At 36.9% G+C, this 16,344-nt stretch overlaps 1 protein-coding gene across 3 annotated transcripts in view; it reads right to left on the bottom strand.

Moving 5' to 3' along the window:
- Window positions 1-1,607: 1,607 nt before the first annotated feature.
- Window positions 1,608-16,344, bottom strand: part of ANAPC10 (anaphase promoting complex subunit 10) — a 39,872-nt gene continuing 25,135 nt past the window's right edge. The window contains exons 4-5 of one of the 3 annotated variants that reach the window (XM_033513764.1): window positions 8,369-8,624; window positions 1,608-5,290 (exon numbers count right to left, since the gene is read on the bottom strand). In XM_033513764.1, coding sequence (XP_033369655.1) covers window positions 8,394-8,624 — 231 coding nt within the window. In that variant the 3' untranslated portion in view covers window positions 1,608-5,290; window positions 8,369-8,393. Of the gene's footprint in view, window positions 5,291-8,243; window positions 8,625-12,689; window positions 14,580-16,344 lie in introns of those variants that run through there. The other 2 variants (XM_015624227.1, XM_033513765.1) reach the window with 2 other exon arrangements.

Below are 16,344 nucleotides of genomic sequence, written 5' to 3'. Positions count from 1 at the left end.
GGAAGTCTGCCCAGTTTTGGCCAAGCCTAAAAATGCCCACCCCACAGAGCAATCCTGAATGTGATCTGGTGTGAAGTTATGGGGCAAAGACAACCTTTTTCTGTAATAGCTGCCTTCAGGTATTGTATCCGTGGGCTGGGTTGAGTATTAGAACCAAAAGCAGATAAATCTCTCCCCTGAGCTCTCAATAATCTCATCATCTGTGACTTTAGTGGGATGGGAAGAGAGCTGACAGGCAGAGTATGTATTATGCAATGTGGGGAGGAAGCATGTGGTATTAGCTGGGAAAGAAAGGAAAATCTTGAGAATTAGGAGAGGGAAAAAGGAAAATTAGGGGATTCAGAGGGGATACTGAGAAAATGAGTAGTGGGTGAGAAAATGTATGACTAAATAGGCTACAAAATGCTGCCACAGTGACTGGGAAAGGAACAGAGACAGAGAGCTCTGAGGAAAGATAATGGGGGTGAGAGGAAAACTAAAGCCTAGGGTGGAAAAGAACTCACACTTGGAGATGAAACTGGGACTAGTTTGAAAACTGGGGAGGAAGCAAGCAATGCAAATGAAGAAAGCAGGGTCCAGACATGATGACTTCTAGAGAAAAAAAATTGGGGCTGCCATCAGAAGCTAGATAAATCAACTAATAGAATGCAAACTTTTGTCCCCAATAAGTGAATTATATTGCTTTTAATGGATTTTTTTTTTCCTCTTGAGCTTCATAGAATGAATGATGCAAGCAAGCCTCTGCCTTCAGCAACATCTGAGAATGCTGGGTACTCTCACTAATACTTTAGAAAATCTGAACCAGAGCTCTCAGAGTAAATCCTTCAAGACACAGACAATGAGTGATCACCTATGAAAATATTCAAGTGACTTTGCTAGAGTCATTGTGTGGGAAAATAAAGATGCAGTCCAACTTTCCAAACAGCAATCTGTCTTAATCAAAAAACCATGTCCTCCCTTTCTGCAAGACTTCACCTCATTCACTTCATACTTTCCAAATTTCCAGAAGAGACAGAAGTAATAGACTCCTATTGCTATGTGATTTTGATTCACTCCTAAAATAAGGTGGGGAAAAAAGAGAATTCACAATCATATGCAAAAGGCAGCATAAATTATGGGAAGAGGAAGACTGTATAATCCTGATTTTTGACAATTTAGATAAACCTGTCATTGCAAACTTCCCAAGACATGTGTATCAATCCTTTTCCACTTAACACGCAAGAACTCTCTCCTGGCTTGCACTGTTCCACTGGTTTAACTAGGTTGCCTTTGCCTTATGTTAACATGAGAACACAGTTAATTATTCTATCTGGAAGAAATGAAAACTGCAGTATCTGTAGGAAAGCAGTCTGAACAGCCATTTATATACTCAAAAAATATTACTGAGAGATCCAGGGATGAAACAAACATTTTCCTGCTTTTTTCAGATATACCCAAATGAATTTCTCTCGTTTTAGAAGTAAAACTACTTGATAAAAAGTCTTCATAAAATATGAAAGTAAAGGAAACAAGTAAAAAAACCCATCACAAACAAGGAAGAATTAAAAGCAAATTGTTACCACAGATAGAAAAATGAAGTTAGGGAAGAATTAAAAATACAACTAAAAGAAAAATAATTTTTTTTATTACTTACCTCACTGCTTTATTTTAAGGCCTTAAAAAACTACATTGAATAATCAGAGCATGGAAATAAAGTAGAATTGGGAATGTAGGATACAGCAACATCTGTGCACATGCGCTCCCACTGAGATTTACATCTCTACCTACTAGGTAGGTTTAGAATAACTTGAGACATAGTTGAGAAGTGACAGACTATAAAGACTCCTGGTTTTTCAATAGATTAATGATAGAAAATCATTAGATATACATAACTTGTACTGAGAGATGAGCTACCTCTGCTAGAATATTAACAGTAACCTGGAAACTTTCAGTAAGATTTCAGTTTAAAACTTTGTCTCACTCACGCCTTTCCAATGGAAAATGCACCTTTACAAAGTGCTGTAATTCTCTCCTGTCAACTGCCAAATAATGGGAAATAGTAACAGAACAGATAAGTATAGCATCTGAAATATTTAAGTCTAGTCTCAACTAAAAGCAGAATAAGCTTTAATACTGAATACAAGAGATCACGAGATCCTGGCCTAGCAGTAGGTATTATATTAAAAATTACACTGCATTTGAAGATAAAAGCATTGTAAAAAATTATAATAAAAAAAAAATAAAAAATTTTGCCAACCAAAACATGAAGATTCAATTAAATACAACTGAAAGATTAGATTGTATGGGTTTATTTGTTCCTAATAGAAATTGTCTTCAGAGATGTGTGCCCCAGATTAAAGATTCTACTCTGAAGCACCAGAATGAACACTTCTTTATTTTATACTGATTTTCACTGGCAACAGGAGAGCAACCTGAAGCAGCTGTGTAGACAAACAGGTTAAACCTCTGCAAAAGAGCAGTAAGCTTACCTTTTACTTGAAATTTCTAGTCAGTTTAAGCAAAGAGAGAAATACCTTTTTAAAGGAAATGCACAAATGCAGAGAACAAGACAATTCCTTTCCTGATGTGTTTTCTAATTAAAATGCCCAGACATTACTTTGTCACAAATTATTTGCTTGTCATGGTAATGTTTTTTCTAGGGTTAATGAGAATCATTTATAGAAGCTTCCCTCTCTGGTGCTTCACATTACAGATCATATGCCAGTACAAAAATGTGGTAAATATTGAAATAAAACAGCCATTAGGAATTTTGTTTAGATCATTCTGCAAGCTAGACATTGTCACCTACACAGTATCAGTCATATACCAAAGAATATTAAATATACAAAAAGTGAAATGTTGAAAGAGCTCTTATGCTTTCATCTTCTACAAGGAATTTTTACCTTCTAATTGTAAAATATTTCAACAAATTACATGTTCATACTATATTGCATGTGTATGGAATTCACTCCTAATTTTGTAAATTGAAAGAAGCATTTGAGAAAGAAACTTCCAAAACTGCTCCAGGTTTGCCTCTTTATATCTAAATAACTGGGAAGTCACTGATCCCATTTAATTTCCTTAAATTAGAGTATTAAATATTGGCTAAACTGTTCCCCTAGAGTTATTTATAATTATTATCATTATAATCATATAGCTATTTATAATTAAGAGCAGTAATTCACTTCAGTGGGATCAGAGTTCAGGTATTTAATGTTTCCAGTGATCCCAAACTTACTTTCTCACTTCATATAAAATTATGTCTGGATTATATCTTCTGGCAGCATCAAGTATCAGCATAATTTTCATTACCTGGGCTTTGGGTTCAGGGCTTTTTTTTCCCCATTCTTCCATTAAACTAAACCACGCTAATACTGTTGAGTGCTGCAAGAGGGGTTTATTCTTTGGTGCAAATGGAGAAACTGTCACAGGCAATTGTTGGGCTGACGTAAAACAGCCCATTGAAATGTCAACCTGGAGTTACGGCAAAGAAGTCACGCGAAGAATGACTTTCAATTTGCTTCCATGAACAATGTTTAATGATGCTTTATGCAGCTTTATAAAAGCACCTTAACACCTTTCTGATCTAAACCAGAACACTTAAGTATTCCAAACCAACAGCAGACCACCCAATACCTTTGCCTGGAAGCCTCAGCAACCCCATCTTTAGAGGGACATAGTCTTGATATTATGAACATTTTAATTGCATTTAGATTATTATCTCATGCTCCAGCAAAAAAAACCCACTATTGCATTTAATTAAAGAAGTAATGTGATAGTTAAATATTGGTTATTTTTGTGTATGCATGCAAAGGAATGCAAAGCATTCTTTTAATCAATGCATCAGTGTTAATTAGCCATTAACATAGAATGACAACATTTAGGAATTAGAGTGCGAAGGTTACCAGGAATTAAACAAGTTAGGCTCTGAAAGCACTGCACTGCACTGTTTGCTATAACCATGGGCTCTTCAGAGCCCCACACCTCTACTTCCCCCCCATGCAGGCAAGCACATGCTGAGCTCAGTCTGGGTCATCCAGTGATCCCAAAGAATTCAGACACATTCTCCTAAAGGTGCAGAGCTTACTGGTAAATTCAAGAAAAACATCCAATAAAAATTCGCTCCATAATTCATTTACACAGCAAAACACAGTAACGCTATAATGACCATTTATTCTTTTACTTAGGCCTGGCAGAGGAATGAACTCTTCTATATATTACTAATCAAACCCATCCTGAAAATACAGGTTATAGGAAAACCCAATCACCATTTTGAAGCAAAGACACATATTTATGGTTGACAAATGGCTGAAGTCTTTGGGATTTCCTGAGAAGTTTACTAGAGTACCTTCTGACTCTCCTTCTTTCTTTATAGTGTGTAATGCAATTCAGCTCTAATGAGGCTGTCCTATCACCCTGACTCACTTCAAGGTGACATGAATTGCCTGAGCACCTGTTTCACTTGCAGCTCTTGAGACAAGACAATTACAATTATTGGTGGCCACTGCTGTATGAAAAGTGGGGATTTTTCAAGCAATTACCTACTGCCTAGAGCTGTGGCTTGCTCTATTAGGTGAAGCAACAATTTGCCTCCCCAATATCCAGTAGCTCTCCATGGTCCTTCAGACTCTTCCATCACTTCATTCATTATGCCCAAGTTCATGAATTTTTGCTAATCAGTCCTGGCAATCTCAGTATCTGTTTCTCTCTAACATATAAACAGATTTCAAGCATAAATAATGTTTCAATTACTTCCCTAAATTGTTTTGACACAGGTGAAGAAAAACAAGTACCACCAGTAAGATACTTCAGGGAGGCAAGAACAAGCACTGAGGCTCAGCTGAAGAGTTTCAGTGGTACATCAACAGTCAAGAGTGCTGGCAAAAGCATCTCCCCCACACATTAAACCAGAAAAGCAAAACCCAAAGTACAGTTTAAACTTTTAAATGGAATTACATCCAGAAATTGCATTACTGAAAAAATTGTCTTTGAAACAGGATCATTATCCAAATATCAGCTTCACAGTGAAAAGAGAAGACAGACAGTGATGATAAGGCTTCAACTTTCAGCTCTGCCAGAGATTCCCTATGCGAATTTAAACAAAACATAAATGTTTTGCTGTTCTCCATTTCAGAAACCAGGAGCAGCAAATACCTCTTTTATCCTTCTCCTGCCATCTGCCTTTTTTATTTACACTGTGGTACTAAGAAGACACACAGACATGACTTAGTCAAAACACAGGTACTGTCCTTCGTTACAACAGGAGTTCCTCAAGGTCCTGGTCACTCAATTACCTCTCTCTTCTTAGTGTCTGCAAAGGAAATAAACTAAAGTTTAGTTAAAAAGAAGGTTTTGACACTTACACTGGGAATCAAATTTCTGTTCTGTGAGGCAGAAAGGCCTAGTGACCTTCCAAGAAAAGGTTTTAAATCCCATAAATTACTACTATTTGAAGTGTTGAATCAGATTACTGCCAAGTCATGATTTTTCAGAACAAATACATCTTCCATTTAGACTATCATTTATTCCAATATTACTTGTACTACTTGATAGTTATCAGGTGCTTCTTATACAAGAGAAAAAGAGGAAGTGATAAGATTCCAGGCAACTGTGTGTCTGAAAACAATGAGCCAGTAAAAGAAGCAGCAGCTAAACACAACATATGTGTAAGTAACTTCCCGAATGACTTGGCAGCCCAGTTTGTTTATCCCAATTCAAACACTAAGTGCAATATTCATACACAGAGGCAGCAACTTGCTTTATTTTCAGACACACACATCTAGGATCTCATCACTTAAAAATCAGCAGCCTTATGTCACCAAGTGCCAAAAATGTTAAAAAACAAAAGCACTTCCACAGATGTTAAATACCAATGCAATGTAACATATCTACAATTGTTACAAAGCAACACATAAAAAAATCATGTAGATTTAGAATGGTCACTGCACTTGTTTCCAAGTAAGTACAGATTCCTAGCCCAACAGTAAAGCTTGACATAAACCAGCTTACCATGTCACAGGTCCTTAAAACCACTTGAACACAATCTGTAATTTCACAACAGCAGGATAAGTAGTCAAGCTACACTTCAGCTTATTCAACAACACTGCCAGAAATAACAATTCCAAATTTTTGACACAAATTCTGGCCCTATGTCCTATATGAGGATATAACACTGATGAGCATTGATGGCTTGAAAAAAAAATAAATAAAAGCTAGAATAGATTTCTAAAGATCAAAAAATTATGCCTACTGATGGCAGGACAGAAATAAAAATAACAAGGTTGTGCTGACAGGTTTGTTCCTAGTTTACTGGATAATGTTAGGCACTGAGGTATCACTTGCAGAGTGACATGTATGAAAAGATAAATGTTACTGACCAAAGCACAAAATTACCACAGAATTGTCTGTGGTAGAATCCTTAAGCATGGAATAGTGGCTTGATGATGCAAAGCTAGGATGGATAACTACTGTCTTAACTTCTGGGAGAAAACCAGGAAAATTCCATGCCTAATAATCTCCTTTCTTAAAAACCATCCATAGTCTACCAAAAGTAAATAAAAATAATAAATAAATAATAAAAATAAATCCAGGAGAGGTTTACTGTTGTTTTTTAAACAGAAAAATATGAAGTACACATCAAATGTACATAATTTGCTTCAATTAAATGAATAGGAATGTTCAACTCCCTGACGCTAGGTAAGAAAATCCACAGAAGTGACAGACTTGGTGAAAGGCACAAATTCAGCCAGCTTCTGCTGAACAGGAATTCTGCACTTGATCCATCCTTTACAGGGAAAGGTAAAGTACCATTAAGGTCCTCCTGAAATGATTGAATCTACATTCAGATAGAAACCCCGAACTAGTCATGCACTTCTCTACAAGGTTCTTTATCAGTAAATGCCCTGTTTAATGACCCTCCTTAATACTGGGGAGTTCAGCCAGAGACAAAACTTTTCAGTAAACACCAGCTTCATCAAGTATATAAAACAAATTGCAACAGTTAAATCTTCCTCCTTCTTTGACAAACTTCCTATTTTCCTCTATTTCGTCTCCTTTCTACTCTGCAGGATGATGTATTATTGTTTTATGAGCCTCCACTATTATTAGTCTTCCCTTGCTCACAATTAAGAGTGACAAAAGTTTTAGTCTGGATTGACCTGTACTCTCCCCATTGACCCTCAACTTTCATGGTGAGGAAGAATGGGTTTGATCAGTATCAAACATTTTAAAAGAAACCTTTGTACTTCAACAACCTCTCTTTCTAAAATCTACTCAATTTTTTAAAACATTAAATAACTAGTAGTGATTAGATTATGAGACATTAGTAGAGGTGTTAAATACTCCTACTTACAGCAAGCAGACAGAGCACACATTTTCCTTGCAATGCCCTTTACTTTAAAACATGCATTAAAATAATTCTGTGCTCTGAACATGAGATTTTTTGTGTTATACTCGAGTTCCCAGTACTTTAGAAGGTGCACTGGACCACCACATGCATTCCCACACAGCTGTAGGATGCCAGAGCATTCCTAAATCGCCTATTTTCAACAGCTATCATGTTCTAGATGACCTACACTCTTTGTGGTGTACTATAGATACCCTATAGATGGAGTACTATAGATACTCAGTGTATCTACATAAATGTATATACTACATTGAACAATTAGGAAAGGTTTGGTTTTCTTCATGTCATTGTCATCTTCACTGAATTATCAGTCACTAGAACAAGCTCCCCAGGAAAATGGTTATGGCACCAAGCCTGTTAGAGCTCAAGGAGCATCTGGACAACATTTAGCCGTATGGATTGGTTTTAGGTAGTCCTGCAGGAAGTAGCATCAAGTCCAATCTTTCTATGTCCCTTCCAACTAGAGATTCACTGTAATTCTATGATTTACTTTGCAGTTACAAAAAGGCTAAATCCCTGCACATGGCCAATAAGCAGAAACAACCCTCTAGAGAAAAGGGTACATTAGCATAAGCAATAATGGGAAAATACTACTGGTAATGTCTTTAGATTGTGTCTGTTCAAGAAGAGGAGTAGCTTTTAAAAGTGCAATTTTTAGGTAAAGGAATGAACTATTTCCATGCACGATCATTAGTGGAAGAAATCATCCCCCAAAATACCCATATTATATAAAATTAATTATTGATTCTCATCCTGTCAAATACATTCTTCTAAGAGTGCCAGGATTGTTTTTACCCCTCTCAGAGAGTACAAGAGCACTCAGACTCCTAGAAAAAGAAACAAATTACAGACTACACCATACTGTAACAGAAGATTATCTTTATTTCAAAATTGTACAAAGTATAAACATATAATTACACTGAAGTAAACCCTGCTCTTTAAGTATCTGAATACTTTAGCAATGATATAGTCATGAAAAAATACCTTTATTATTCCTCATGAGGACATTTTATCTGATGGAGCGATACATCATGAAGTCAATTGTTGTACATCTGGGAAATTTACCAATGGAGCTCTCCTCCACAGGAGTGTACACTTTGATTTGCCTCATGTGAGTGTCTCTTCCATTTTGGTGATTCGCGAGAACAGCAATCTGGATCATAAAGGTGCGAATGGGCTTCTTGTGAGTATCTGTTAGAGGAACATGGATCCAGCCACTGGGCTCCACTAATTCCAGTTGCTGCCAAAAACAAGACAGAAGAGCAAAACATTCAGAAACAGTTCACATATTTCATATAAATGATCACATATTAAACCCATTTAATAAAGCGGTCTTGTTAATCAGATTTTAGTTATTTTTTCAAATTAATTTGAAATAATAGTTGAATATCATAGCTATTTTACTGCTCATGTAAATATATACAAATTAATTTGGTTTTCTGCAGTTGTGTTTGCTTTTTCCTTTCAGAATCTACTCCTCATTTTGTGCCCTAATCTTAAAATAAAAATCAATATAAAAAAATACAGACTTCAGGATAAATTCAAGAAAGTAAAGTGTAGCATTTGGACCTCCTTACTGAAGAACGATGCTCAAATATGACAAAATATGCATTTTCAATTGTTTTAATTAATAATTTAATTAATCATTGCACTCTGAAGTACAATATACTAGAGTGACTTATGCAGAAAGCTAAATGCACATAGAGTTCTGGGTTTTCAGAAATTCTTTAGATTATTAGAGGTACTAGGAAAGAGGAAAAGGAAGGTGACAAAGGAAAAAAGAGAGGATACCTCGAACTTCATCTCACAGATGCCTGACCAATTAATAATTGCTGCACAGCCATTAAATCAAAATCTAATCACATTTGACTAGCCTTTTATATAACATACCCAGTGTGATATGATTTTTTCTTTTTCAATTTTAATCCTACTTAAACCAATGTCAAGGCAAGCAAAGAACAGCATTTTGTTAACTCTAAACCACATCACTGACACAAGAGATTGCTGAAATCAAGCTGGATGCTATGCAGAGCATGGTAACAGCTTTTGTTTAAAGCTAGCTGCCCAACTTCAAAGCACAGCTCAAAACACACATGGAAGAGCATACAAGTAAATAGAAGTCTTGTGGGGGAAAGAAAACAAAACATAAAACAGTTGCCCACTAGCAAGTGGATTCACACAGCTAGGAAAATAAGAGTGCTGTTCTTAGCAGCTGAGTTCCCCTAAGAAGATGTATGTGCTTTGAGCAGCTGAAAAATTCTCGTCTTTCTCCCAAAAATACTGCATGGCACATCCTGTCAAATGCCTTGTTTATGCTGAAGTTTTCAAAAGACTCATCTGAGAGCTACTGGGTCAGAGGCAGCAGACACCCTGAGAAAACAACCCATGAAACAAGCAAAAAATTTGATGAATACTTCAGCTTAAAGTAGCAGACAAAACAATCTTTTACACCTCCACCTTAAGAGAAAGAACAAGAAAAAAAACCCCAACAAATAACCACAACCCAAAACTCTCCACTGCTGCAGACTCTCCAACAAATTATTTCCAAAGCATTAAATTCACTAAACCTTAGCAGCAAATCATTTCACTCTGGGAGCTAGACATTTCCACAAACATACAGTCACTTATTTGTTGTAGTGCTTTCTCTTTCAAAAACTTTAATTATTTTTTTTATTTTTTTTAAAGGAAACTTTAGGTAATGGCTGACTTTACAAAGGGATGAAAAAAAAAAAGATGTCTTATTGAAGCAGCTTAGAAATGGGAAATGTATCATGGTGAGGTGGCAGTTAAACAGCTTGAGCAAGGATGATTTCCATCTTCATAGTAAACAGAAGAAAGATACTGCTAACATTTTATTCAACTACTACTAAGGTCAAGTGACTGTGGTTTTGAAGAGAACTACAATTACTTGTAATTTAAGTACTAATTAAACTTGCATTTTTACATGATTCTCAAAGTTTACAAATTTTGACTGCTAATTCAAAGTGGAAAATTTAAGTTCAAGAGCTAAGATACTGAGATTTTTATGGTTAGATCAGTATGAAATAGATTAATTAACACTAAGTAACTTTTAGTGAAAAAAAAGGTATGAGAGATAAAAATATGGCCTATTTTTCAATGCTTTGTTCCATCCCTGATCAAGGGAGGTGGTTATATGCTCTATTTACAGCATGTTATTTTCCAGTCCTGCCACAAAGGCAACCAGTTTCTACCCGAGTCTTTTTACAGAAATGGGACAAGTCATTCCTTCACCTGTAAAACTGGCAACTGAGGCATTAGGTTAATTAGACTAAAAGGTTCTCTGGCTCCAGATGTCAAACTTCACATACTCTGAGCTAGTTTTTACTGTCTTAAGTGAAATACAGGATTTTACAGGAGGTTTAGCTCCCACTGAGTTCACTTGCAGTTCTGCATTTCTGCAAATGGATACAAGTGCTCAAGGCAGCCACAACACGGAGTCTGAGCAGGAACAGTCACTTGCATGCCTCTTGCAGAAACACCACCACGACTGAGCACAGACAGCACACAATTCATCAAGAACCACTGAACTGTCTTAGCCACAAAGACTTTTTTTATTTCCCCAGATCTCAGCTTCCCTCACTCCACATTTTTCAACTTCCCTAACAGATGAATACACAGCCTTTACTTGTACAAATCCTGGACTCATCCTCAAAACAGGCCCCTTTCCCCATTCCAGTCAAACAGTTGCCTCTTGGACAAAACACACAACACTTGTGATGAAGTTGGAGGCTACAGTGTACTAAATGCAAATGTCAGAGTTAGACTTCAATGTCTGAAAAAAGTGAGCTCTTGATTTCTGCCCACTAAATTAACATTCCTGTACTGACCTGTATGCATGACTGTATTTGAGTCTAACCTTTTTTTTTTTTAATTGATGCTCACATAGTTGATGCTCACATTAAAACCTTGATACCCACTTAACTACTGAGGTTTAAATGCAACAAAACCAAACTGAACATTAAGTAGAAAAGGAAGTATTGTTTTGCCAGTATGATACACACATTTTCTGTAAACAAAGGAATGGTATAAACCAGACATACACACTCTCCCAAATTCTTCTTCTCCACATCTGTCATGCTCTTTCAGATGAGTGAAACAGTTTTGTTTTCCAGAGGGCCCAGGTCCATCACCAGGGAAAAGGAACAGGACATGGGAATAGGCAGGGGTGATACAAGACACAATGCTGCCCACTCCTAGTTCAATGTCAGCACCCAGACCCAGCCGTCAAAACTCCTAGCAGAAGTGGGATGAAATATGCAGCTCTACTCTGCCTGAAGCATTCCCAGTGTGAACAGAATCTAAAGGAAGCTTACTGTGAAGTTTTAAGAAATTCCTATTAAGCCCATGCAAATGGCAATCTTTCAAAGCCTTGTAAACTGGTCTGGAAATTTGGGTGGATTTTTACAGGGAGGCAAAAGGCACATCCTCAACACAAAGGCTGAACTATTGCCAAATTTCAAATCCTTGCTTTAGAGCTTGGGGGCACTGGAGCATCAAAGAAGGACACCAGAATATTCTCATACAAGCAAAACAGCATACTTTTCCCTAGCCTTGTTCTTGGAACAGAAGTGCTTTGGCCGAAACTTTCAAAAAATTCAACCCAGAGCAGATATCTGGCATGGAAGAATCTGTCTGAAGTTTTGCTAAAGTCAAAGTAACCAAGAGTTAAGCCTTAAAATGGAAAGAGTCACACAACCTTAAGTACAAGTGGCACTGGCAGCTCCACCCATAATAAATACTTTACTTGAAATCCATTTCAGTTGACTTTGCTCAAAGTCAAGCTTGTTCTTTAAAAGCACAGACCATTATACATATAGACACACATACATATACAGATATAATATTTCACCTCAGCTCTATAGCATCAGTCAGCAAATACCAGATTAAGTTTCCTCCTGTATTTTTAATCTTATGTAGATCATTAAGACTCAGTCATAATCAACTGTCTTCCAAGAAATTTTAAAAAATCAGTTTTATTACTAATCACCCAAGTGAAATTAAAAATTCAAAATTTCTTTCTGTTACATGTTTTTCTAGAAAAGTTTAGTTTTTTAAAGAAAAGGAAAGCATAGGAATGAATCAGTGCAAGTTCAGTATTGGTAACTCAGGACAGTTCCTGCAGCTCTAGACTAATCTTAATGTACAATATACTAAAAGCCATGGGTTTGTGGCTTTTTTATATTTGCTTCTAATACTATAAATTTTGTGACAATTGGAAAACAAGACCATGAAAGTCAAAACAAAAGAACAAAGGGATAAAAATTGAAATGGAAAAATCACTCACTTGTCCTTGCTCTTATACTCTAGCTCTTCTTCTGCTTTCTCTCCACTGCTTTCTTATTTTTCCTGTCCTCTGTGTGCTACAGCTTTACGCATGGACATATACTCTCAGCTCCAGGAATCCACATTACTTGGAGCCAAAGGAAAATTAATGCTCTCAATGGAATTCTCCTCCCCAGCCTACTTAACAGCCCCTTTTCTTCACTTTATTGTACAGTCCAGAGATTCTACAGAATTCCATACATATTTGGCAAGGCTACTACTGCAAATAATGTGTGTCCTACCACAGAAGATGCAAACCACACAACAAAATAAAAATTAAAAAAATAAAAAAATACCAAGGCAACTTGAGGATACACTTCAGAGAGATGACTAAACACAAGACCAGAGCTTTTAGGAGGAAGCTGCTTCTACAATCACTAGCCTCCTTATAGGCTAGGAAGTTATTTACCCAAAGAATACTTTTCTAGTGTATTTATCCTACCTAAATTGAATATTGACCTATTTTCCATTCTCAGTGATATTTTGTTTACATTCTGTGGTGTCTCCAAATGGCATATAACTCTAACTGCTACTTCTACTAGGGTTACAAATGCAACCCAAGTTTTTGGCTGTGTTTACAGTAGGCTAACATCCTTGAAATAAGACATGATTTTTCCTGCCCTTTAAAGGTATCTTTTGTAAAGATATAGAAAGGGAAAAACTCACTGTAAGTAGTTTCTTTCAGTGTAATTACAAACACATCCCAGATATATGCTAGACAGGGCTCCCAGCTCAGGGGAATAAATATATATATAGGAAGAAAAAGCAGCTCATATTTTTCCTCTGGAAAGCATGTGCAGAAGAGGACCTATGTACTGACAGAAAGCTGAGAATTCTTGCTGCCATCACAGCTTCAGCATGAAACATGATTCTGAGATGTTTGTACCTCATCAAATTTCCGTTTCATCAACTTTACTACTAGATTCAAATGTCTATGAAATAAAACAGCATTTAATTTTACTCCTTCTACTTTTCTCATAAAACTGTTAAAGCTGCTTTTGTTTTAGTGACTCAGCCAACTCTTCTTCACACATATAATTTTGTCTCTCTATGTGCTTAGTTAGTTCTTACAATACAGTTTTTATAAAACCTAAGCTTTTAAAAGCAGGTGTTCTCAATAAATAACGTATTCTTCCATTCAGCAGATTATAAAACTAAGTTTCAGGGAAAAGAAATGCTATGTTCAGAAATTAAATATTTATCAATACACAAACTTTCCCATGCAGGAAAAGGCTTTTTCCTGTTTAGCCATTGTTTTTTACAGCTATCCAAAAGTATGTTTCCACAACAACTGGCAAGGAGAAAGAAAGCTGACTTCCAAAATTCTGTTTCCATAACTGCCATGTCCCATCATTTAGTTACCAGGACTAAGAATCTGTGTGCCTCTGCATAATTCCAAGTATTGGAACTGTCAACACATGAAGTAGCAGAGCTTGGGCTTCAGCCATCACTTCACTTAGGAAGGAAGAGAACCAGTTAATAGCAGTGATGCACCAGTTCCAGGAGAAAAAATGAAGCATGTCCAAAAGAAACTTGCTGAGTTCCAAGTGAGCCAAAGGAGGGACACCACATTAGCAACTTAACAGGGAACACAGCAACAGGCTCAAAGGACCCACTGTGAACAGCACACTTGTGTGCTCGGATGAAGCAACGACCACCTAAGGAGGTGCCTCTGTGGTCGTAATCACCCACGTCCTTGAACGGTCAAGAAATCTCATTTCAGTCCATTAGGCAAGAGAAGTTTTCCATTCTTTTAAATAGCAGTTCCTTAAGAGTCTGAAGGAGGACAGTCCATCCCTCAGAAAGAGTCAGCTGTGGATTTGGGTAGACAGGAGACCCATTGCAGAATAAGCTGTATTAGAGAGAAAAAGCTGTATTAGAGAGTGAAACCTGCAAACACTAAAAATTCCTATCTTTTAGTATCCTATAGGCTCTTTGTTCAAATTAAGTGAAAGAAAGAACCTTTGGGAAGACTGGGAAGGTTGAAGAAAGGTCCAAAAGATCCTTGCAAGAAGTTTTATAGAACCTCCTTCAGACTACTCCGCTCCAGATAAAAACACTAAAAAATAATAAATGCCCAGGTGCGTTAGAAAGTTGTATGCAATTAAAATAAAGACAACTAAACACTCAAACCAAGCTGTAAAGAATACGTATAAAAGGAAGAAAAATAAATCTGGAAAAGCAAATCCTTGGTGGTCAAGGATTAGGATTCACAATTCTCAAATACAGATTCTTATACCACCTTTCCCAATTTCCTGTTTGGATTACTTGAGCAGGACAAGCATGTTGGACAACTTAAGTGGGTTGTGCCCCATTGCTGCTTTCTGAAGGGAGCAGATGATGCCAATTGAGCCATGTATGATACAACCTAAACTCCATTTGGCAGAATGACTCACCAGCCAACTCATGAAATGGTCTTTGTGACTGGTCCATTTTGATATTCTTTAGAACTAGATGTCCTGATTATCATTTCCCCATACAGTTAAAAAGGAGCCCTTTTATTTGATTCTGCTGAGAAACCAATGCAGTATCTTCTAAGATGTACATAGCTGATCCAGGTAGAATTTCAGTATTACAACAGGAATAAAAGTTAGGAAGAGCTGAAATTTAATCCATGGAATGGTAAACAGGGAAAATCAGCTTTATGAATGCCCTCACAGTCTGTCTTTGAAATCTGCTGAAGTCAGATGACAAGCATATAAGAGGACAACAATTAAGTCTTAGGCATGATGGGGAGCCTCTGGTGAGTAAGTGTGCACATGAGCCTACTATCAAATGGAGGAAATGGGGTACAATGGCACACAGTGTGGAATACCAAGAGCTTTAGGACATGGATTCACAGGAAAAACAGCTCTTTCAAAAGCACCAAGTGATGAAGAATCCCATATAATGATGTCTGCAAAGGGGTCAAGGCTGTGCTGCACTGCCCACATACAAAATTCCTGACAGATGAAGTCAAGGATGGTCTGGACATGCATGGAGGGGCCCCTGTCCGTGGTACTTAAGCAACCACCACCCTGCCCATCACACTACCACCTCTGCTTCTTGCACTTCTTCCACCACTGCACTTGTACAGTCAGGTACATCCAGCCTGACAGACAAATAAATAACCTGCCAAATGTTCAACCTCTGTGAAATTGTCAGCCAGAACTGACTCAGTTGCAATTTCAGAAAATATTGTCTGCCTAACTCTGGGTGGCAGGGAAAAAAAAGCAAAGGAAAAAAAAAAAAATTGACAACAGTCTTTGAATACTTCATTCTCAAGAACGTGGCTGAAAACAGCTCTTCATTCTAGAGAATTTGCCTGCAGAAACCATCAGGAATTTGTCACAGATTGTTTACTAGGAAAGTCCTTCTGGAAGAAAGAAACACTGTTTTCCTGTTTGCTGTGCCATATCCACTTTTTCAGTATGTTCTGTGAAGAACAATATATAGCCAGCTCAACATTTATTACAAATATATTTACCCCAAGATATATATATATATATTGCTTCAGAGAAGGACAAAAATGTTGAACAGCCTTGGACAGTTTGTTTTTAACTAATTTTCTTTTCACCTCATTTCAGTGAGATCATTTGTACTTTCACATAACACTTTATGCTGGACACATCCATAAA

This window comes from Parus major, chromosome 4 (assembly GCF_001522545.3).
Source record: "Parus major isolate Abel chromosome 4, Parus_major1.1, whole genome shotgun sequence".
Lineage (NCBI taxonomy): Eukaryota > Metazoa > Chordata > Aves > Passeriformes > Paridae > Parus > Parus major.
This window is presented reverse-complemented; position numbering and strand designations above follow the sequence as displayed.